A 26115-nucleotide genomic window follows, 5' to 3' on the forward strand; every position below is an offset into this window, starting at 1 on the left:
CTAATCCATCCAGAATGGCATGAAAAATGGGTTTTACAATGTAGTTCATAACTCAGAAATGTGGTCAAACTAATATGCTATTTAAATTAATCCTAACTTCTGTATATAAGAGAATTTTCCTCCATTTATACATCGTTTTTTTTTTTTACGCATGTGCTCCATAGTGTATATAGAACACGCACTTTACTCAGGGTTTCACTACGACATTAGAGGCAAAGGGAATTCTTTGAGTGTATGTACTTTGGATTCCATCCTGCAACAATTTGTTTTATGATAACATTTGCATTTGATTCCCGTTAGATACTACACTTCAATATTAATTTTAATAAAGAATACAGTTCTAAAAGCTCTATTAGCTCACTAGTCATGTATACTGGATAATACACAAAAACCTCCTGTGCCATAGGTAGTGTTGGTGCTAACAAACGTGAAGTTCTAAAAAAAAGAAATTATAAAATCTTGCTGTCGTTAGTTCCACATCAGAGACTTATGGGCTTAAAGAGAAGGAATTGCTGATAATAACACAAATTTCATATGCTATTAACAATTCATTATTTGTTCTTTAGTTTATTACATGGTTATTTGCTTGACGGATGACTCACTATGAATACTAATCATGCACAGCTGTGCTTTACCATGAAGAGCCCAAACTGAAATTTACAGTGCCTTGCAATTAATGTTTATATACTACATAATTGCTATATAGATTTTGTATGGATTAAATAACAGCACTACAATGTGTTCTACTTACAGAATGAATAAAAGCAAGCTTATTCATGAGCAAGTGCAATAAACCAATTTACTGCTAAAATTAGCTTACATACCGTACTGTGCAGAAGTTTTAATAGTTTATTTTTATCAATTACGACAATGCAATGCTAATAAACAAGGGACATCAAAATCACATCAATATTTGATGTAATCACCCTATTCCTTCAAAACAAAATCAATTCTTCTAGGTACGATTGAACAAAGTCAGGGATTTTATAGGATTATTGTCAAGTGTATGCGTGCAGTCAGATAGACTTCAAAATCAGACCGAGATCGGAACACAGTGCGATAGAGGTGAAAGTGCAGCCAGCCAGTCCGTGCATTACATTACTATCTCAGTCCGATTTATACAGCCGTCTGACTGCGCCTTATGAGTGACAAATTATACCAGATGATAATGATCATTTTCATATGTGGTTCTCAGCTTGAAACAGAAACAGCTCTGTAGCAGGCTTTAAACTGGGTAACAGCCAACTCTGTTACAGGTGATGTTGCTATTGACAGTTTTTTCAAAAGTCTTACATCATAGAAAGAAAAACTATAAGCAGGTTTATCTGCAGGCAACAGTGAAGCATGGTGGAGGTTCTTTGAAAGTTTTGAGGCTGCATTTCAGCAAATGGAGTTGGGGATTTGGTCAGACCTAATGGTGTCCTCAGTGCTACGAAATACAGGTATGGGCTTTCCAACATACAATACATCAGGGAGGAGTCTGATTGAATTTACTCTGCAGTAAGACAACCCGAAAAATATAGAAAATGCCCCTAAGAATTATCTTCAGTGTAAAGAACAAAGAGTCCTGGAAATGACATGGCCCCCACAGAGCCCTGATCTCATCATTGTCCAGTCTGTCTCGGATTAATGTGAAGAGACAGAATTAGAATAAGTGTACAACCACATTCTATCTCTCTATGTTAAAATTAACCTACCCTTAAAATTATAGACTGTTCATGTCTTTGTCAGTGGGCAAACTTACAAAATTAGCAAGGGATCAAATACTTACTTCCCCCACTGTATATCACCTAAGCCAAACACAGCAAAATATGTTTAAACATCATATTTCTGACCATCAGTTAAGCTCAGGGTTAAATCTATATCTGTGATATATTTGCACTAAGTGGAAGTGGAAAAAATGTCAGTGTAGCACTAACCCTGAAGATAATACTACCTCTCCAGGTATTCTTTTCCTTAAAACTCTGATTCAGAGATTGAAAGCTCAGGTTTCTGCTAACTGAAGAAACTGATATGTTAACAAACACTGAGTGTCCAGCTCATTATGACCAGTGGGATATTCCATGTAAAGTGATTATCACGCAGATATTGACGTCAGGTCAAAGGGAGGCATTAGAAGGTGAAATCAATTGGCAACTACCAGAGTCTTAAACAAGACGTGATGGATTAGTGTTGTGATCTCACAAACTTTGAACGTGATATGATTGTGGTTGAACGTCTAGTGCAGGCATAAGCAAAACCACAGCACTTGTTAATTGCTTCAGAGCAACATTTATTAATACTTTCAAAGTGTGGTGCATAAGATAAAGAGATGAATGAATTCAATGTCTTTGGTAATAAACAGCCGTTATATCATGAAATTGAGCAAAGGGTTTTTAGATGTTAGACATGACAGGGAAATACAACGGAAACAGTCACATGGCAAAAAATCTGAATTAAGGAGCAAGTCTTATCTTAAACAGTACAACTTCTTTCATTACATTGTCTTCATGAGCAAAAGAGAGCCCAAGAAAGCACCATAATAAACTAATATAATGGGATCATTGTTTATAGTCTCCTGGCAGTTCTACATCTGGCTACCACAAACAAGCTTGAAGCTAGCAACTCAGTTTAGTAGAATTCCAGGGATTGCCCCTTGGCTTTCATAATCTCTTCTACAGGGATCTGATGTTACACAGAGACCCATGGGCTGGTGCCATGGGATTGGCTGCTGTCCGGTGGTGCAGGAATAGTCAGTTAGCAATATCAGAAAGAGGAGGGCAGACAAAGGTACAAAACTGTCAGGCAAGCAAATGGTCAGTAAAGGAGTTGACGTCAGAAACAACAGAATCCCCTAGAAAACTGGATAAGAAGATCAATGTGTATAAAACAACCAAGCAGAACTATATCTTGCAGCTTCCAGCAGGTCACTGGTACGTTAAGTAGGGTGTGGTGGTGTCCAATTGGACAAGGTAAGGGGCCGACTACTCAAGCCGATAACACACCCCGATGCTGCCAGACTGGAAAGCAATACAGGACCCAACCACCTTAGTCAGTTTGTGGCCAGAGTCTGCGCCACCCAAAGCTTATGGTCCTGGCATCTCCCAGATCGCCTGGTGACTGATGCAGACATCACAGGAGCAGGTCTCAGAGGAAATGTGACAACTACTTATTGGAAGTGGTTTTTGGAGTTTATTACAGGAGCCTTCCTCCTGACAAGTCTATTTTTAGAAATCCTTTCACTCTACAATAAACATGAATTTTGAAGTAATTACGTTTAGAATTCAGCATGTTGTCATTCCTCCATTTCCCCCAAGAAATCTATTAATAAAATACAAACCGAGTGGTATTTTCTATATCAAAAGGGTAGATCACTACACACTCGAACACCATAAGGATACAAAAAGGGGTATGGTAACACTGAGCCGTGAATTTATTCATAGATTTCCAGAATAGCAGGAGCAGCACAAAGCAGAGTTCTAAGAAAAGATGAACCTTTGGTATTTTATGGTGAATACAAGAATTTAGTAAAGCAGACTCATCAGGGGGGCTGACACTGCATCTTTAAAATAATGCAATAAAATAACTTCCTTCTCCCATTTCCACTTTATATATTAGTCTCCGATGAACTGCAGTGGTTATACATATGTATCGCAGGACCTGTTGAAGCAAATGTTACATTACATGGAAAAAATTGTGGTAAAGAAGAGTCATATTATGGTTACTATTGAATTGTAATGTAATAAAAGTCTCCATTCACCCACAATTTTAGAAATCTAATCACAAATTGAGACAGCTTTTAAGGATCTAGCCATGTTCTTTCCTTAGTCATAATATGAAGATTGAAAAAAAAGTAAAAGATGATTTATCCCTTTATTAAAACTTTTTAGTGTATATTTGGGTGGTATACATTGAAAAACCTTTTACGATATTGTATTACAAAGTGTAGTTGACTACATTCTTCAATATATGGAAATCCTGAGAAAAAATGTTTTATTACAGTAGTAGTCAATGAGTGACGTGCTCTATTTGGCATAATTTCATCTGCTCAAGCTACACGTTTTATACATGCATTTGTTGACGTGTACAAGAATTGCTCCGGATTTCTTGTACCCTTGGCCATCAGTGATGAGATGTCCTCACATATTTAACAAAACATAGGATGCAGTAGTAACCCATCATCACTGGTGGAGGACCAGGGTATAACCTTACCACGGCATCTTAGGCAATTTACAGCAACAAATTTGCTAGCAAATCTGAACCAAAATGCACACGATCTGGTGCGGACTTGCCGCTGTTGACTTCCATGTAGCTTCTTCTGGATTTTTTTCACATTTTTTTGCAGGAACTCAAGTGCCTGAGAACTTACTAAATAGACTTAAAGAATGTTTTCTAGGGGTGTTCAGACTTAGAAATGTAAACGCTGTTTTTTACCATTATTGACATAAATATGTGAACCAATGCTTACCACGGCTAGAAGTAAACTAAGCAATGTCATTGTCAAGTCCTTACAATTTACATAACAACGATTACTGAACTGAAGTGGAAATGCATTGTTTACTTAATATTATAACTTCTATACTTCTCATGAATCTGTCATGTATTATATGAAATCATAACATTTCTTATAACTGAGCAAAACATCAATAAAAGAGGGAAAAAATCTACGGGAAACAACATTTAGACACACAATAGTGACACATTCTGTACACATAAATGGTAATAATGTTAATGGGATTTCTACCGTAAGCCTTCTTTGAACTAAAATTCTGGAAAGACAACTTGCCATTACCCATGAGGAAAACAGATTTTAGATGAAAGGAAAATTATGTAACCAAAATATGTTTTAGACTGGCAGGAAAGAACCCCTGTTGTACTGTACAGATGGCATAGCTGAATAATTTCCAATTGCATGTACCCATCATCTACTGATATTCAGATGTACAGTCAATAATTTCCCTAATCAGTCACCTTTATTGAATAAGTCCATTCTGTAGAAGAGCTGCATTGTATTTCGCATCGCTGAGCAAAAGACTGCCGGCCCTTCACAGCTTCTAATTAAAATCCTAGAAAGCACGACTGCTAGTGGTTAACAGTGTGAATGTGGTAGAGGAAGTCTCCTGTGTAGCTGTACCTCCCCAAACCACTGTGGCAGCTGATATCACTGCAGTCAGTGACAGACAGGCGCCTGATTGTTGTTTACTCTGCTCACTTCCACTGCCTCCTCCGGCTGCATGCTGATCAGTTTCCTCACACATTTTGCTGCTTCACTGGTGCTTACAATTACAACACTGCGGCTTTTATAGCTCATTGCTGGACAGGAAATCGGCCACTGCGGCTTGATTGATTTTAGTCTGCCACCCACATTATTTAGAAGTCTTCATCATATCAATTTATTATGCAATGTTCATGAATAGCACCCTAATCCATCTACACAATTTCACAGTCAAAAGAACATCCAGCACTTCCAAGTAGATACAAAAAAATAGACGCTAAAACTTTACTCCAAATTCAGCACACGCTTAAAAACATATTCCACGTCTGCGCCCCTAAGGCAAAGCTTTTCGAACATGGTGTATTTTATCAAGGTTTGACAAAGAACACCAAGTTCAAAACACAACAGAAGTGGAATATGTTATTAATGGAGTATGGAATTTGGAGCAAAGTTATACATTTCTTGGGTCCGTTTGGAAGTGCTGGATTTACTTTGGACTGGTGACGACACACTACAGACTACAGCGTACCCTAAGGAACTTTATCTGCAGATGTGGTGAGTTCGAAATTTTCCTTAATTTCACTTCTAACATACTTTTCTATGTTCTCACTATATGCTAGAAGCTGTCCACATTGATTTTCTATATCCTGGAATTATGTGACAGAGTTGTACAGTGGTACATTGTGTTGGTGTGAGCGTCTGACTAGAGAGACTATAATAGCACAATGCCAGACTTCTGAATAGCCTGACTTCCTTTGATGTCTTTTTTGTAATGTATTTGGATGCGCAACCACGGAATGTACACATGACGTCAATGTCATTCTTTTAGTTTGGTGTTCTTTCTCTATCAGTCTTATTTAACAGTACATTTTCGATTGCTTTTGTATACACTTCTTGTGATGGCACCATAGTTAGCAACTAACTAAGCCAATAAAAATAATTTGTTTTATCTTGCATACTTACTGAAGTGCATTTTCATGTACAAGGCATTTATAAACCTTCTTTTTGCACTATTAAAATGAAGGACATAATTTAATTTAATTTAATGTAAGTACAGTATGTGCACTCTTGAACACACATCAAGTACACTATGTGCAACATAATGGAAAAGTTTAACCCCTATATTTACATCACTGGTCGTGTCCCAGCCTTTCATGAGGGCTCCAGCGCTGAGCTTGCATCTTTTCCCACAATCAAGTGCCCATAACAAGTTAAATGCAGCTGTTATTTACTGATAACGGCACTTAATATGCATTGTCTGGAAGAACGTCACAAATCCCACCCATCGGCACCCCGTGATCACACGGCAGGGGCGCCAATGGGCGGCTCATGGCTGATATTCATAAAACACCGTGATTTTTTCTAAACACAGCGGTGCTGAAGCACATATTTGACATTCCTGCATTCAGAAACGTCCAATCTATCAAAATATAAAGTGAATTAATCCAATCGGTAAACGGTGTAATGAGAGAAGAAAATTTAAAATGCCAAAATTACTTTTTTTGGTGAATATAACATTGCAATAAAATGCAATAACGGACAATCAAACATCGTTATCTCCCAGAAAATGGTATCAGTAAAAACAATAGCTTGGGATACAAAAAATGAGCTCTCATGCAGCCCCAGATCATGCAAAATGAGAATGTACAGGTCTCGGGGAAAAAAGCAACACAGGCAAAAACTTATTTTCATAAAAATTTGTTTGATTTTTTTCACCATTTAAATAAAATAAACTATTCATGTTTGGTATCCGTGTACTTACAGTGACCTGGAGAATCATAATGGCAGGTCAGTTTTACCACATAGTGAACATAATAAATAAAATACCCCCCCAAAATTGTGAAATTGCACTGTTTTTTGCAATTTCACAGCACTTGGGATTTTTTTTCCTGTTTCTCAGTACACTTTATGGTAAAATCAATGGTGTAATTGTAGTAGAATTCACACCGCAAAAAAACAAGCCCTCACATGGCAATATTGCCCAAAAAATAAACAAAAGTTATGGCTCTTGGAAGAATGGGAGAAAAAAACAAAAACGAAAAACTGAAAATTGCCCGGGGGTGAAGTGGCTAAAGGAGACCCACCAGTTGAAAACTGAATAAAGTCTTTTTAATGTAGGTTACCAATATTAACATTTTAATGCCTTGCTTTAATGTGGCTATTTCATCTGTTGAATTTACAGACGTGAAGCCTAATGCCGTACTCCTGACACATGCTGATAAAGATTAAAACTTTGTAATAAACACTCACCATGGCGACACAAACTGTTACCAAACCCCCCTTAATCCAAAACATCACATATTACATGCAAAAAAAAAACATTTTATATATAAAAAACAACTGAGAAACTATGAAACCCATTCTAAATCTTCATTTAAGTGTAAATTTGTAACTGGATCCATAGAACAGGTGATAAATGTATGAACACTCTTGGACATCCCCATTCTCAATATCGCTGGGGGTCCCAGCCATCAGGTTACCAGTGGTCATGTATATATTATTTATTCTAAGTGGGATAACCACTCTAAAGAATAAATTAATTAAAAACTGATAAAAAGGTATTTAAAAGGGCCTTTTTTTTGTCACAGCAAAACCCCTATTATATAGGACCATTACGGGGGTTCAGGGGCTTTATTTCCCCAATACTACAATACTATGATTTCTATGGGGCCGCAAAAACGGGTCATATAAATTTGTCGAAGCACCGTACACCATGAGGGCCGTAATTATGGCCGTGAAAAAATACCGAGCCTGCTCAATAGTTTTCACGGCTTCCAGACACGGCCCCCTTTAAAAATCAATAAGGCCACAAAAACAAAAGGATGCTTGTTTTTGCAGTGCACTGTCAAGAACGCAATTGCAGATCGCCATTTTATTTTTCCCTACTTTTTCCCTACTATTCTAAACCACAAAAACAGCGATCCGCAAGATTTTCGAGGCCCGATTTTGCGGCAGATCGGGAAAATGACGGCAATGCGGCCTGCAAAAATCGCAGCAAGTGTAAAAGAAGCTTAACTGTTTTGATCCCGAAAACAGAATTGATGACATCCAATTCTTCAGTCACAGACCTGAGCGATCAGGGTGGACCCTGATCGCCATCCCTGGACTAACCACCTTGGATTGCCAACCATCAAGAAATTCCAGGGAAAGCAATAAAAATAGGGTACTTTTTTGTCCTGTCCGTAAAAAGAGATTGAAAGTGTCTGTGATTTTTTTTTTAAGCTGAAAAAACTTATGCAGATTATTTTGACTGTAATTATCATCATTTTACAGGCCACAGTGCATGCAGCTGATGTCTTCATTAGAGAATTATGGGCTGTAAACGTATATCAAACTTATAATCATAATGATTATGACTTTCCATTCTGGAAGTAAACAAACCTGTCTGTCCATGATTATTTGATAAGCTGTCCAGAAAAACTAAAAAGTCAAATTGGCAACTCTGGGACCACCAGAGCAGCGTGTACTAAAGCAGCCAGTATAGCCCTCTGCCAAAACATTTTAGAAGTTAAGGAAACCCTTTAACTTACTGTTTATACTACATCTTCTACACAGTAACAAAAATATGATGACATGAAGACATTCAATAAAGTTTTAAAATAAAAGAGAGTGGTCTTTGTGTCTCACGTTTGTACTACCTAGAATTGATGTTATCGGTAGGTTTTAGGCACATTGGTTTAGTCACCTAAATCATGTATAAAACAGAAATAATGTTTGCAGTAAATGATCGTTACAAGGGCTGTAAATTACAGTGTACTGTTCAGTTCCAGTACCATGGACAGTTACTGTAATGACTTCAGTGCAATCTGTGATGCACTCACACAAAACATGCTTGTGTTCATTACCTAATTACTTCTGAGCCCAATTAGCATATGTGACATGTGTAAAGTCATGACATTACGGAAAAGTGCAATAAAATATTAGACATCTTCTAGAATAAATATTTACAGTGGGTGTACAGAGTTAGCGCATCTACTTATTATCTTAATGATACACAACAGTTATTTTTCAAAGAAAGATATCAGGCACATAAATATTAGTGAAGGGACATCACTGTCATTGTAAGCAATTTACTCTACTCCCCATTTATTTGTGCACTCAATACAATAAGGCTTTGTTAATAACTGGCCATTGCACTTAGGACAGCAGGGGTGACCAGTGGAATATGTGAACTTCTATTAGGACATATCACGCTCTGCTAAGGCGATTCCAATACTTTTTCTTTACTTTTTTTTTTTAAGCAGCCCGATTCACCCATAATAATGTCCATTGGGGTCCAGCGCAAAAAGGAGGCTGTTCTATGGTTGACAGGGACAGAATTTACTGCAGCAGAAAACTTATATTGCTGACAGGTTGATGTGTTCTGTTATATCACTTTTATTCTGTTAACACCCACAGGAATGAATGAAACCTTGTAGCCTCTGGAAGCCAATGATACCACTCAAGAGTCAACTTGACATTTTAGTGGCTTGCAAAAAGGAACATGCATAGACATTAAAGGGAATCTGTCACCTCATTTTGGCCCTATAAACTGCGACCGCCGCCATCAGGGGCTTATCTACAGCATTCTGTAATATTGTAGATAAGCCCCCGATGTATCCTGAAAGATAAGAAAAACAAGTTAGGTTATTCTCACTCAGAGGCGGTCCTGGTTCGGGTCCGATGGGTGTTGCAGGTATGGGTCCAGCGCCTCCCATTTTCATACGATGTCGTCATCCTCCTTGCTTCTGTTGCGGCTCCTGCGCAGGCGTACTGACTTGCTCTGTTGGGGATAGTGTAAAGTACTGCAGTGCGCAGGCGCTGGGCCTCTCTAACCTTTCCTGGCACTTGCGCACTGCAGTTCTTTGCTCTGCACTCAACACGAAGCAAAGAAGAGGACACCATCGTATGAAGATGGGAGGCGCCGGACCTGGACCTGCGACGCCCATCGGACCCGGACTGCACTGAACCGCCCCTGGGTGAGTATAATCTAACTTGTTTTTCTTATCTTTCAGGTTACATCGGGGGTTTATAGGGCCAAAATAAGGTGACATATTCCCTTTAATTGAAAACAGGTCAAAAAGTCAGACATTGCTAGCAATTTTCTATGTACATTGGTTTCCAGCATTTGTCAAATTCTTACTATGCTAAAACATCCTGCATACAGCAGACAGTGTAAACTGGAAAATATGCATAGAAATAAAGAAATTCTAACAATTATCATACAGGTTCAGTTGTATGCTATAATTGACTACTAAAACTACACATATACAAGAGGACAAAAAAAGAAGATAAGACATCAAAAGACAAAACAAATGAAAGAAGATATTAGGTGATTTCTATCTCAAACATTTATGAAATATTCTAGGGATATGCCATAAATGTTTAGTAACTAGTGTTGAGCATTCCGATACCGCAAGTATCGGGTATCGGCCGATACTTGCGGGTATCGGAATTCCGATACCGAGATCCGATACTTTTGTGGTATCGGGTATCGGTATCGAAACAACATTAATGTAAAAATGTGTAAAAGAGAGAATTAAAATAAAAAATATTGCTATACTCACCTCTCCGACGCAGCCTGCACCTTACCGAGGGAAGTGGCAGCGTTCTTTGTTTAAAATTCGCGCTTTTCTTTCCTTTACGTGAAGTCCCGGCTTGTGATTGGTCGCGTGCCGCCCATGTGGCCGGGACGCAACCAATCACAGCAAGCCGTGACGTAATTTCAGGTCCTTCAGGATTTTAAAATTACGTTCCGGCGTTGTGATTGGTTGCGTCGCAGTCACATGGGCGACGCAACCAATCACAGCAAGCCGTGACGTAATTTCAGGTCCTTCAGGATTTTAAAATTACGTCCCAGCTTTGTGATTGGTTGCGTCGCAGTCACATGGGCGACGCAACCAATCACAAGCCGTGACGTCATGGGAGGCTGGACACGCGCGCATTTTAAAATGGGCGCGTGTCCAGCCTCCCAGCTTGTGATTGGTTGACCGCGACGCAACCAATCACAAGCCGGGACGTCACGGGAGGCTGGACAAGCGCGCATTTTAAAATGCGCGCGTGTCCAGCCTCCCGGCTTGTGATTGGTTGCGTCGCGGTCAACCAATCACAAGCCGGGAGGCTGGACACGCGCGCATTTTAAAATGCGCGCGTGTCCAGCCTCCCGTGACGTCCCGGCTTGTGATTGGTTGCGTCGCGGTCAACCAATCACAAGCCGGAAGGCTGGACACGCGCCCATTTTAAAATGCGCGCGTGTCCAGCCTCCCGTGACGTCACGGCTTGTGATTGGTTGCGTCGCCCATGTGACTGCGACGCAACCAATCACAAAGCCGGGACGTAATTTTAAAATCCTGAAGGACCTGAAATTACGTCACGGCTTGCTGTGATTGGTTGCGTCGCCCATGTGACTGCGACGCAACCAATCACAACGCCGGAACGCAATTTTAAAATCCTGAAGGACCTGAAATTACGTCACGGCTTGCTGTGATTGGTTGCGTCCCGGCCACATGGGCGGCACGCGACCAATCACAAGCCGGGACGTCACGGGAGGCTGGACAAGCGCGCATTTTAAAATGCGCGCGTGTCCAGCCTCCCGGCTTGTGATTGGTTGACCGCGATGCAACCAATCACAAGCCGGGACGTCACGGGAGGCTGGACAAGCGCGCATTTTAAAATGCGCGCGTGTCCAGCCTCCCGTGACGTCACGGCTTGTGATTGGTTGCGTCGCCCATGTGACTGCGACGCAACCAATCACAAAGCCGGGACGTAATTTTAAAATCCTTAAGGACCTGAAATTACGTCACGGCTTGCTGTGATTGGTTGCGTCGCCCATGTGACTGCGATGCAACCAATCACAAAGCCGGGACTTCACGTAAGGAAAGAAAAGCGCGAATTTTAAGCAAACAACGCTGCCGGTTCCCTCGTTGAGGTTCAGGCTGCGTCGGAGAGGGGAGTATAGCAATATTTTTTATTTTAATTCTTTCTTTTACACATTAATATGGTTCCCAGGGCCTGAAGGAGAGTTTCCTCTCCTTCAGACCCTGGGAACCATCAGGAATACCGTCCGATACATGAGTCCCATTGACTTGTATTGGTATCGGGTATCGGTATCGGATTGGATCCGATACTTTGCCGGTATCGGCCGATACTTTCCGATACCAATACTTTCAAGTATCGGACGGTATCGCTCAACACTATTAGTAACTGCAGATCTAAAAATTGGACTAATATCAATATTGAGGATGTGGCCCAGTCATACGCTGCAGTCTGTGGAAAAGAGAGTGTAATTCCTATACAAACGAATGGGAGTTCTGACCTCCACTCCACTTACAGCAGCAAACAAGGACCCCATTCTTGAGACAGATGCCGTTTTGAATATATGATACATGTACAGTATTATATATATTGTGGATATGCCATAAATGTACAAAATGGATATACTCTATTAAAGATTTACTAATTTGGCACAAAACATTCAGGAAGATATACTATAGCTAAGGTGTTAGAATAGAAATGTGACTATTGGTAATATATTACTAAATGATTGTGATTTCTTTACTAATTACTGCAATGATTTGAGAGTACATGCAATGACTAGGAGAGGTTGGAACAGTTGAGCACATAATAGCAAATCTGAACCACCCTTCAGAAATTAAAGCATTGTTCCAAGATTACATTACATTCCTTAGCCAATACAATATATATATATATATATATATATATATATATATATATATATATATATATATATATATATATATATACACACTGACATACGTTTTTTAACACTAAATAATGTGTTCCAGTGAGGTTAAATTGCAGATACCGTATATACTTGAGTATAAGCCGACCCGAGTATAAGCCGAGGCACCTAATTTTGTCACGGAAAACTTGGTAAGATTATTGACTCGAGTATAAGCCGGGTATGTATTGTCCCCTCATTCCTATCCCGGTATGTGTGGTCCCCCCATACTGTTCTGCTGTGTGACTCCCCCTGTTGTATGCATGGCTCCCTCCATCAAATCTTGTATGCATGGCTCAGCTCCCCCATCCCACCCTTGTATGCATGCTCCCCCGTCCCATCCTTGTATGCATGGCTCAGCTTCCTCCCCTCCCATCGTTGTATGCATGGCTCCCCTGTCCCATCTTGTATGCATGGCTCAGCTTCCTCCCCTCCCATCCTTGTATGCATGGCTCCCCTGTCCCATCTTGTATGCATGGCTGGGCTCCACTGGGCTCCCCGTCCTCACCCGTCATACTAACCCTCCTCACGCCGTCGCTGAACATCCCTGCATCACCATTGTCCCGGCACGGCAGCTTCTTCCTGTGCTGAGTGGTCACGTTGTACCACGCATTAAGGTCATGAATATGCACTCCACGCCTATGGAAGTGGAGTTGTGTCCATATTCATTACCTTCATGAGCAGTACCACGTGACTGCTGAACACAGGAATAGGGAAGAACTGCCGGCGCCGGGACAGAGATGCAGGGACGGAGATGCAGCGACGGAGGGTGAGTATTGATGTTTTCTGTAAGCCAGCGGCTGCAGCTGTCACTGTGCTACAGCCACCGGCTCCCCGCTCCCCCTACAGCTTTCTGGACCATGACTAGTGTATAAGCTGAGGGGGGCGTTTTCAGCACAAAAAAAATGCGCTGAAAATCTCAGCTTATACAAGAGTATATACGGTACATACTTTTCACGTAGGTGTTTGTATTCCCTCTCAGAACCTACCATGTTCAGTGTTAGATGACAAGAAGCCACTGATTCTTCTTGTGTTCACCAGCACTGGATTCATTAGGTAAAGTTTTGAATAGAATGATGAAAACAAACAAAAAAAATCATTGGAAGCCACATATATGTAACATTAAGTTACATAGGTTGAAAAAGACCAAGCTCCATCAAGTTCAACCTTTCTCCACCAATTGTACATTTTGTCACTAATTTAGCTATAACACACAATGCTATGTGCATCAAGGAATTTGTCCAGACCTTTTATAAAAGCTGTTCTAGTGTCTGCCATTACTACCTCCTGTGGTAGGGCATTACACAGTCTGACTGCTCTAACTGTAAAGAACCCTTTCCTGTTTAGCTGCCATAATCACCTTTCTTCCACCCGAGTGCCCACTAGTCCTCAGGTTAAAGGGAATCTATCAGCAGGTTTTTGCTACCTCATCTGAGAGCAGCCTGATGTAAACAAAGATGAATCCAGCGATGTATCACTTAGATAACTGGGTGCAGTCGTTCTGACACAAGCCAAGCATTTAGATTTAGAATGAAGCAGAGCTGATGAAGCTAACCCCACCCTCACAGGCTCTCCATGTACAGGTGCTTCACACAGAGGGAGGAGCCTCGCCGGACTATTGTTGTGCGACAATGTTAATCTGCTAGTGATAAATCCTTCACAGTAAGTAAACAACAAGATGCACTTTGATAAATGACACATCCCTGAATTCTGTGTTTCAGCCTTCACCTCATGCTGTCTTCAAATTACATAGGAAAAACCTGCTGACAGATTCCCTTTAATATTACGACAGGAACATTTTTCATACAGGTAACCTGTCATATCCACAAATGCAGGGTTAATCTGTAAGTTAATAGCACTCCAATGCAGTCCGGCCACCTTGCTGAAAGTGCAGCAATAGGAAGAAATGAACTTTATCAGTCCCAGGAGCTGTGCTTTCAGTATCGCATCCAGACAGCATTTTAACGCTAGTAACCTGAACATTGACCCTGTACCTGCAGAACAGTAGCATTTGGGGACAAGGCGTGTTCCCTTTAATAATTTACTCTAGTTAACATATTTGTAGACAGTATCAGCATCCAAAAATAAAGCACTTTATATTTTGGTCCTGAAGAATGAAAGCTTAATATGGGCAATTAATATATATTTTTAGACAGTAACTATGCCCCAACATTTCTACTCTGCATAAGAGATCAGCTATATAGTAGAAAGTGCACACAGAAAACACACTGGGGCCCCAATTCATCAGTTATTGCCAAAAATATGTAATTTAAATGTTGTAAATTTTTTGTAGAGTTGTCCAAAAGTTTTGAAACTGCTTTCAAGCCAGCTGTGCCATCATTTTGAAAAGTGGGTAAAGCTCCAGATGTAGGTAGTATGGCTGACAAATTGATCAAAGAGGTGATGGAAGTTAGACCTGAAATGCACTCGCCTCTGATTGGAGAACGCTGCTGTATGATAACTGACAGGTGAGCCCCATTCATAAAAAGATGTACACCCCCTATTGAATTTGGAGCATCTTGCAGCACACCCTGGACCAAAACTACTGTGCAACGTCTTAAATCAGGGGCCCAAGACTCTTTAGAATAGGGACAGCAATTCAATGTCAATGATAGTCATTATTAATTAGGAGCAGAAATTCAAAGCCAGAGCCATCATTGGAAATGTAATCTGCAGTACGCAAACTATATGTATGTCTGTCCGGGATTGGCATCTGCATCGGCGCAGCTACAGCCACAAAATTTTGCACAGTCACACATCTGGACCCCGAGAGCGTCATAGGCTATGTTGTGAGGCAAAATTTTCACCCCGCGCATTCCAATTCACCAAACAATTTTGCCCCTATCTACACAATGGGGAAAAAGTGAAAGGAAAAGTGTTGGAGGCAAATTGACAGCTGCCAGATATGAACAAGGGGGACATAAAGAATGAGAGCGATGGCGCCAAAGAGTATATACCAAACAGTTGCTAAGGTGGGGCCCCGACATGAGTTACTCACCACACACGGGGATATGAACACACACACAAAACGCGCCACACACTACCACGTTGAACACATATACCACCCTCAGCACACATTTCACCACACATACACCAATCTCGCCACATAAAAGTCGAAACACAAAAGTCACCGCTCAAAACTCGCCACGCGCAAAATTCGCCACATGCAAATCTAGGCTCACGCAAAACTCACCTCATGGAAAACTCGCCACACGCAAAACTTGCACACGCGGAAAAATTGCCACATGCACAAAAGTTGCAACACATGCAAAAGTTGCCTCACACAAAACTTGCACCTACTCAAAACGCACCACACATAAAACTCGCCAAGAGCAAAACTTGCTGCACACAACTTGCTACACTAACCTGTCACATGCAACTCGACAAGTTGCTACACGCATGTCGCCACACAAAACTCATCTTACAAAAGTCGCTACATGCATGTCGCCACACGCAACTCAACACACACAACTTGACACATGAAACTCGCCCTAAAACACACACAAGTCTGGTAGTATCCTTCAAAAATAAAAATCTGATTAATAAGCAGACAAACTACAAGAGCAACAAATGTACCATATAGGAGATACGGCAGCTGCAAGTCACATGGCCTATTATGTGTATGTGTGAGCTAATATATACTGGGGGAGGGCTTCCTGTTGGCTGGGGATTTATCAGGCTTCCAATTTATCTTACAAATACTGAGGTAAAAATACTGACCAAATAACATGTGAACGAGGTCTAATACAGGAGATGACATACAGGTACATACTATATACAGGAGGAGATGACACACACATATATACTATATACAGTAGCAGATGACACATAGGTATATACTATATACAGGAGCAGATGACACAGAGGTATATACTATATACAGGAGGAGATGACACAGGTATATACTATATACAGGAGGAGATGACATACAGGTATATACTGTATACAGGAGATGACACACATGTATATACTATATACAGGAGGAGGGAGGAGATGACATACAGGTATATACTATATAAAAGAGGAGATGACACATAGGTATATACAGGAGATGACATACAGCAGGTATATACTATATACAGGGGAGATGGCATACAGGTATATACTATATATAGATGACATACAGGTATATACTATATACAGAAGATATGACATACAGGTATATACACTATATACAGGAGGAGATGACACAGGTATATACAATATACAGGAGATGACATACAGCAGGTATATACTATTTACAGGGGAGATGACATACAGGTATATACTATATACAGGGGAGATGACATACAGGTATATACTATATACAGGAGATGACACAGGTGTATACTATATATAAGGGAGATGACAAACATGTATATACTGAGGGGAAAATGAGAGGTGTGAGGTGAAAATGAAAAGGTGTGAGTGCAAAATGAGAAGGTGTGAGTGCAAAATGAGAGGAGTGAGGGAAAATAGTGGAGTGATCATAAAATGACAGATGTGAGGTCGAAATGACAAGTGTTAGGGGGGAATGAGAGGAGTGAGGGGGAAATGAGAGGAGTGAGGGGGAAAATAAGAGGAGGGGGAAAATGAGAGGTGTGAGGGAGAAAATGAGAGAAGTGAGGTGCTAAATGAGAGGGGTGATGGGAAAATAAGAGAAGTGAGGTGCTATAACTAACCACAGATATTTACTATGCCCAGGCAACGCCGGGCTCTTCAGCTAGTTCTTAATAAGAATATAATATGCTGCACTGTATAAGCATTAATATATTACTGGCATGCGGCTGTAAATATGTCCCTCAATATTGTTGTCCATGCTGCAAATCGCTGTTGTAGAGAAAAATAACAATGTGTAGCAATAGAACATGTACCAGAAAGTCTCACTGTTAAACATTTTTCTTTGGAAAATATAATTGTGCATTTTTGGACAATTACTGAAAAATCTCAATTAATCTGGTGAACGATGTAACGGTACATTCTGACATCTAAACATTTTCAGGCTATGCTGAAGGTTTCTGTTGTGTGCAAGATTTTCTCTGTATATCGATTGTAGTCCTAGCTCAACGAGCAAGCCCCTTATCCATAATGTAATAATAAAATACATTATAATATGCCACTCCAACCCTATATATCAGTGACAGGCCTGAATATACATGTAATAGGCATGTGACCTGAGGTCAGCAATAATGGTCCTATGCACAACAGCAGCCTACCCATGATATAGACAAAAAAATAGCACCTGGGTGAAGTAGCTGAGAAGACAGGTGCTGAAAAGAGGGATACGAAGAAGAATGCAGGTATATGGCACAGGTTATTGGTTTGCCATATGGATACAGACCTCAGTCACTGTGTAGTGAGGCTTTAAGGCAAGTCTACAGAAGGTTCATTCATCATACAGGTTTAAGTTGTCCAAATAATTTTTGATTAAACAGTTGTATATAATGGTTATCAGAGTTCTGTTCTCACTTCTTAATAATGCCTAATACAACGTTGCATCGATCATGCCTTGATTTAGTGAAAGAAATGCATTTTGTACTGCCAAGTTGCCAGAAGACAATACACATCTTTCTCTTCATGTTAATTACTTTAAGAATAGGTTTCCATATGTTACGCTTAGCTTTAGATCTTTCTGCAGGCCATTATCATACAGAAGACTGTAGAGCCCTTCCATAACTGCAACAGCTGCCCCTACATACTTGACATGCAAGTGGACATAAAACATTTATGCTGTATTATATTTTGTCTCCCATAGCAGTCCATAAAACTCTGCTGTCCCATTGTATGGTTCCTGGATTCACACATTGTCTGGATTCAAACACCTTACATATGGATCCAAGAGAACACAGTAAAACTAAACTGATGTACGCCAATGGAAAACTGGTTTGGTCATAAATGAGAAAGATTCTTGGAGAGAAGTAAAGTATGAGCTATAGCCATTGCCTTCAGACACGTTTACATACACCATTCCACTGTTAATTCATTCTGCTATATACTGTGTTGCAGAGAGGCTGTAGACTCCAACCAGATCAACATTTTTTACAGAAGCCCTATTGCAAAAATGCTCAGACAAAAATACATCAGCTTCCTACACACAACGCCATGACTCCCTACCTTTGTTCAGACTCTAGTATGTCTTCTTGTACATCACAGAGACCCTGAACAAAGTAATCCCTATAGAAAGAAGACTTATTTGACTGGCTAGCTTCTTGGGTTGAGGCTCTTCAATATTACTGCTCCGGACACGTTCCAAAGGTGTTGGCTCTCACAGTCCCGTGTTGTGATGCAGTGGAATGACACGTGACGCCGGGCACCCAATCAGCACTAGTGTCACTGTCTCCGCCTTCGGACAAACTGAACATGAAGAGGAAGTCTGGGCTGCAGCTGATCCCTGGCTTCCTTTTCAATAATAAAGCCTAACTCACCTCCCGTGCTGGAGCCGTTCCCATGGTGTCGGCACCCGCTCTCCCTGGAGCTGTGATTCTGTGTTATGACACATGATGCCAGTGCCCAATCAGCATTAGCGTCACTGTCTCCACCTTCAGAGAAACTGAACATGAAAAGGAAGCCAGGGATCAGCTGCAGCCCAGACTTCCTCTTCATGTTCAGTTTGTCCGAGGGCGGAGACAGTGACGCGAGCGCTGACTGGGTGCCGGGCATCACGTGTCAGTCCACCGCATCACAGCCCCAGGACCGTAAGAGCCAACTCTGCTGGAATGTACCTGGCATAGGAATGGAGTATATGGTAGGCTTTATTTTATCGGGTTGAACATTTGGTTTTAAGAAGGCAAAACAAAAAATGACTAGAAAATACACCAGTGCCCTTATAGATAGGGAAGAGGGTGCTAAAAAGCTGCAGATAGTGGAATCTGTGTGTGGGTTCCAATGCTGATTAAACAGAAAATAGCCTATATTTATGGACTCTGTCGCGCTAATAGCTTTGTATGTTAATCACTAATAGGATGTGTGAGTCACACATTAGGTGGTGTAGAGGATCATATATTAGTGCTGTAGACTACGCAAGCTTTTGTTGTTTAGGCCCCTTTCACACATCAGTCTTTTGCCATCAGTCTCAATCCGGCAAACTTTCTCATAGACTTGTATTAGCGACGGATTGCGACGGATGGCCTCACGTTTCATCCGTCGTTCGCCGGATCCGTCGAAAATTGTTTATCCAACGGCTGGAGAAAACGGACATAGTAACGATTTTTGTGTCTGTGGAAAAAATGGACAGCAACGGATCCATCGTCTTCTGCTAGAATGGAAGCCTATGGCACCGGATCCATCAAATGACAGAATTCGGCAACGGATTCCGTTTTTTTAAACAGAGCATACGCCGATTTTTTTAGGATCCAATTAGCTGGATAAGCTAGTCGGATCTGGTGAAAAAACGGATCTGTTGCATTAGTTTTTCACAATCTGCGACAGATCCATTTTTTTTCAACATTTGACAGATTGTGACTGATGGCAAAAAAACCATGTGTGAAAGGGGCCTTTACTGTCATCAAAACTGCTCCACACTTTTGCTAGAAGAAACGGATTTCCAAAAGAAGGAGTGATAGAATATCTATTACGCTAAAAATGGCTTTATGTATAACTCATTGTTCACCGGAGTAAGTGTACATGGTTCAAATAGAGTGAGTAGTGTAAGACGTACTAATTTAGTGCCACCGATTGAATATACTTTTACACTGATTTAACTCACTGTTAAGCTGGCACTGATGGTGCTGGTGAGTACCGAACGCTTCACACTCCCGTAATAGGCTGGCACTGCAGGTGCTTGTGCTACTGCTTGTGAGAACCGATAAGCGGATGGTGGAATTTCGAATAGCGACAGTTGCGGCAGTTTGTCTGTCCTGTGTTTATTCCATTGGAGAAGGAGTTCAGGTCCACGCTGTAGAATTTTAACACTATCTATGGACCAGCTTTTTTATTTTTAATTACGGTATGTTCCGATACATAAAACCATAGAATTCAAAGTGGGCGTACTTAGTTTTTCTCATGAATGTATTTATACCATGCCTGTGCATCCCTATATAATTTAGATTTAGGACTACATAGAGACTGCTCTCTGGACAACACATTTCTGAAATACACAAAAATAATCATTCACGCTGGAGTCACAGAATTATATGAAGACAAAATAGCCTTTGATTAGCATGAGGAAACTTATTCACAAGGGAAGTTGTTTCATATTCCTGTACAATGAAACATGAAATTGACTGGGTTGATGTGAGACTTGTAAAATATTTCTGAGAATATCTTAGTAGCTGTTGGACGGGATATGTTAAAGGCACACGAAACCCAAAATACGCCACGTATAAAACACAGAGCACTTACAAACATTTATGGAAATGTCTCTGTAGGACTTCTTGGACCTGCAGATATTTGGTATTTGTAGCAACATTACAGACATCCTATCAACAGTATGAAATAGCTGCATATATACAGGCATAATATGGGGACTGGTCCAGAGCCATTGGGACCCCGGAGATGCTAACGGAGTTCCAACTTTTGGTAGAGTGGATGCAATGAGCTCAAAGTTACTCTTGAATATAATGACAAATACAGAAACAGCTGAATGCAGAAGAGCTCTGGCCACTGTTCTCTGGGGAGAAGTGCCATCATGTACATAGTCACGCTCCATTAAATACAACTTAGAATATGGATAAAGTCAAAACACATTGGCACTACTGTATTTCACAATAGAGAGAGACTACTCCTCTCTAAGAGCCACCTTGTAATTTCAGTACTTGGGTTGGGAGTCTTACTGAGAAAATCCCTAAAGATTAACATGCCATAAAAGTTTCCTGGAAAACCCTATTCCTTCTTCAGCTTTCTGAGTGTTAAGTCTGTGGAGTAACACATCACTGATGAATCAGAATTTGCAAGCTTTGTTTTCAGACCTTAACTATGGAGACACATAGGCATATTTAAAGGGGTTTTCTGGGGATATAGCACATTGGCCCTGAAGTAGGGAATGTTATAATATAAACAAATATGAATTACTTAACCCTTCAATCCTATTCCACTTCAGCGCTTCTGCTTGTGGTCCGCGGTGGTACCAAAAGTGAATAAGTCTGGTCTATCAGTCCCCAATCTCTGGCCTTCGTGGTCACGTGGTGTACATGCAAACGTCACGGCAGAGGCCAGTGATTAGTGAGGTGACTGATGAATGGGACATAGTCACTTTCTGGGATCATTGTGACATAACATCATGTATCCATACTCCAATAGAGTTTTGTATATCCAAAATATCACAAAACATCATATTCTCACAATAGAAACAACTTCTCATCTGAGGTTCGGTTCTCTATATGCTTGCCTACCCTGTGTTACAGTTCATTGTGACCTTTATGTGGACACGGTGAACTGCGGGACGCTAAATATTCAAGGTGTTGCTATATCATTTATCATGAGATGGAGAAAACGATAAACTGTGGAGAGAGGTGGCAACATATGATCACTATTCACACAAGTCAATGGGATGTCTGGAAATAATCATCACCTCATGAATTGTGTCCAGAAGTAGAGTCCTCTCCTGTCTAGACCTGCAGAGAATTCTCTCCACGATGCATGTCTTTAATGATGGACGGTCAACAAGTGCAACCTCTAGAAGTTCACGGTCAAGGTAGGAGCTCCATGTAGTTTACTATTAGCCCTAGGAGTCTATGACATATTTACAGCTCTGGTCTAAGGGAACATGAAACAGTAAATCTTGACCTACTTCATGATGCTACTCCACCTTATTGTGCGCTCATACACAGCAGCCCCAGACAGGCTCAGGTACACATTCAAGATTGTTGCTCGACTTTCCTGACTATATATGTTTGGAAGAATACATTATTACAAACAATGGTTTTTGGATTATACAAGCATGAGCAAAGTCAACCAGAGAGCATGCACATGGTGCCATGAGAGGTGACATGCTTTGCCAATGACACATATAAAGAAATGAATCGACAAGAAACAGAAATGTTAAGTATTTAGCACACAACGTAAAACTTACCCTAGTGTTGTCATGGTCACAATGGTGTACCAAAACGCTGCGGGTATACTAGTGAATTTGCTGTTTAGGGAGCCCTTCTCCGCATAAAACATTACGGTGGCAAAGATGATGATGGCCATAGTAAGGGAGAATAGCAGAAAGCCCAATTCCGAGGCACAGCTCTTAAGAGTATAACCCAAGATCCGCAGGCCTTGTGAGTGGCGGGAAAACTTAAAGATCCGAAATACCCGGAACACCCTCAGTGTTACAAAAGCACCACTCACGTCCTCGTTGTTTGTCATGACCAGACCTATGTAATAGGGCATGATGGCCACCACATCAATGATGCTCATGACACTTCGTACAAACCGGTATCGACTGGGCGCAGCCACCAACCGCAGCAAGTACTCCACAGTGAAAATCATGACACACGCTGTATCCAGACAGAAAAAGGCCACCACGTAACGCTCACCACAGGGTAACTCCCGCACGGATCCTGGCATTGTACCACACGGCACAGTCTCCACCACATTGGCGATGACGGACACTGCAATGAAAAAACCAGTTACATAGTAGAATACTAAAGCGAGCGTACTGGTGTGTGGGTTCTCGAACGCTCGCCACATTTTCTGCCTTGCCGACATGGGGGGCAGGGGACCCTCCATTGTGCTATCGGTTTCAGCATCGTCCAATAATCGCTCAACGTTCTCCCTTCTCCGATCCTTATATTCCTCATAACAGCAGTCCGCGACAATCTCCGGGATGATTCCAAAAAATGCCAGCTCTTCATCGTATGCCGCAATACACTCATGGCGCGGGTAGTGAAGTTTACCCGTACGGTAAAAGTTGAGAATGTTGCGGAAAATGTCCGGGTCCCTATCAAAGAAATATTCTCCTGTATCCTGATTAAAGAAGAAGTCTTTTTCCGTGCTGCCGAGGAGAGTATCCGGGTAGCGCTCTAGCGTGTTCCTCCATGTTTGGAAGCGGGTACCGCTGACGTTTAATACAATTAAGGAGTCCTGAGACCTCCGTTTTTCTCCTCGAGGTGGAGGCGGCATACGGCCTGAAGCTACCGGCATCCAGCCGATGGCCGCTGCCCTGGCGAAGGGTAGCCATGCTGCCACCCCAGCTGCCATGGTGGTGGCGTGGGCTTAGGTTTCGGATGGTACAGTAGGCTCTCTGTTTAGGAGAAGTTCTTCTTATAGGGTGCGATACCAGACAGTGCAGCAATCTCCATCCACACGTGTCTCAGCTGCAGCGTTCAGTCTATGCACAGCTACCATGTGGTAGGGGCACAGGAGGGCACAGGCATGCAGCCTCTGCCAGGGACTGGCACACAACACACATACATGCAGTGGCATGGCTGACTTGTGCAGAGCCGACGCTGGGTGCCATGGCCAGCCTGGACGCCTGGGAGGCAGCTGCTACCATGTCGTGCCCAGGTGCAGCACGCGTGGGCTCTGATGGACCGGCTCCAGCACGTACCTGGACGGGACTCGCCAGTCACCAAGCGCTGCCGCCTGTCATCCACAGCCCGACCGCCGGCAGCAACAAGTCGGCACAATCCCGGAGCAGCGGCGGCTCAGCCGTGCGGGCAGGCACCGGAGCGTGCACTAAGCTCCCAGCTCTCCGGGGCCGGGCGTCAGTCCATCTCAGCAGCACGGGAAGCCCTCCCCCTACCGCCGGAGCCCAGACATGTGCGCTCCCCGCCGGACAGGTGCGTATGCAGACATGCACCTAGCGGGAGCGGAGCGCCGGCATTCTGCAGTGTCCGTGCAGCAGCGAGACTGAAGTGTGCGACATCATCGCTATATGGCGCACAGCAGCGTGGAACCCCAGAAGACGAAACGGCTCTGCTTCACCGAAGAGTTGCACTGAAGTTGCAAAAAGTCCAATAGACGAAATATATCAACCCGAGGAGACAAATCCGGGAGTCAGGCGCAGTGTGCAGTGCTGCTGGATGCCACAGGATGGATTCCGTCCCCCTCAGGAGCACCCATCCTGACAGATCGCTGAAGACACGGGAAATCCTGCCATCTGGCCGCTAGATGGCGCACGAAGTCAGATTACATGAGAAGCCAGGTGGCATCACATAGCAGAGCTGAGGCGGCTCCTGCAGGAAGAGGTCCTCCTTCTCGCTGCACTTGGAGCCACTTCTGTTCTTTCCCTCAAAGACCGCAACAAAAGTAGTATAAGCAATCCTAGCTTAAAGGGATTGTCCCCACCTGTGGTCTGTTAAAGCGCAGTCAAGCGTGGTGAAAAATAAAAAATACAGCATACTTACCCAGCAATTTTACTCCCTCTGTCCCTGCCCATCGGTCTCTGGGCTTTCTCCAGGTGTACCCGCTGAGGATGGCTAGGTGAAAATCTTACCCGTTGAGGATCGCCAGGCGAATATCTTACCCGCTGAGGATCGCCAGGCGAATATCTTACCCGCTGAGGATGGCTAGGTGAAAATATTACCCGCAGAGGATGGTTAGGTGAATATCTTACCCGCAGAGGATCGCTAGGTGAAAATCTTACCTGCAGAGGATGGCTAGGTGAATATCTTACCTTCAGATGATGGCTAGGTGAATATCTTACCCGCAGAGGATGGCTAGGTGAACATCTTACCCGCTGAGGATCGCTAGGTGAAAATCTTACCCGCAGAGGATGGCTAGGTGACCATCTTACCTGCAGAGGAATGCTAGGTGAATATCTTACCCGCAGAGGATGGCTAGGTGAACATCTTACCCGCAGAGGATCGCTAGGTGAAAATCTTACCCGCAGAGGATGGCTAGGTGACCATCTTACCTGCAGAGGATGGCTAGGTGAATATCTTACCCGCAGAGGATGGCTAGGTGAACATCTTACCTGCAGAGGAGGGCTAGGTGAATATCTTACCTGCAAAGGAGCGCTAGGCGAATATCTTACCTGCAGAGGATGGCTAGGTGAATATCTTACCTGTAGAGGAATGCTAGGTGAATATACCTTCAGATGATGGCAAGGTGAATATCTTACCTGCAGATGATGGCTAGGTGAATATCTTAGCTTCAGATGATGGCTAGGTGAATATCTTACCTGCAGATGATGGCTAGGTGAAAATCTTACCTGCAGATGATGGCTAGGTGAAAATCTTACCTGCAGAGGATGGCTAGGTGAATATCTTACCTTCAGAGGATGGCTAGGTGAATATCTTACCTGCAGATGATGGCTAGGTGAATATCTTACCTGCAGATGATGGCTAGGTGAATA

At 42.2% G+C, this 26115-nt stretch overlaps 1 protein-coding gene across 4 annotated transcripts in view; it reads right to left on the reverse strand.

Moving 5' to 3' along the window:
* Positions 1-24976, reverse strand: part of KCND2 (potassium voltage-gated channel subfamily D member 2) — an 832113-nt gene extending 807137 nt beyond the window's left edge. For all 4 annotated transcript variants that reach the window (XM_077264984.1, XM_077264981.1, XM_077264982.1 and 1 more), the window contains exon 1: positions 22903-24976. In XM_077264984.1, the coding sequence (XP_077121099.1) occupies positions 22903-24017 (1115 nt within the window). In that variant the 5' untranslated portion in view covers positions 24018-24976. The remainder of the gene's footprint in view (positions 1-22902) is intronic.
* Positions 24977-26115: the final 1139 nt, after the last annotated feature.

This window comes from Ranitomeya variabilis, chromosome 5, assembly GCF_051348905.1.
Source record: "Ranitomeya variabilis isolate aRanVar5 chromosome 5, aRanVar5.hap1, whole genome shotgun sequence".
NCBI lineage: Eukaryota > Metazoa > Chordata > Amphibia > Anura > Dendrobatidae > Ranitomeya > Ranitomeya variabilis.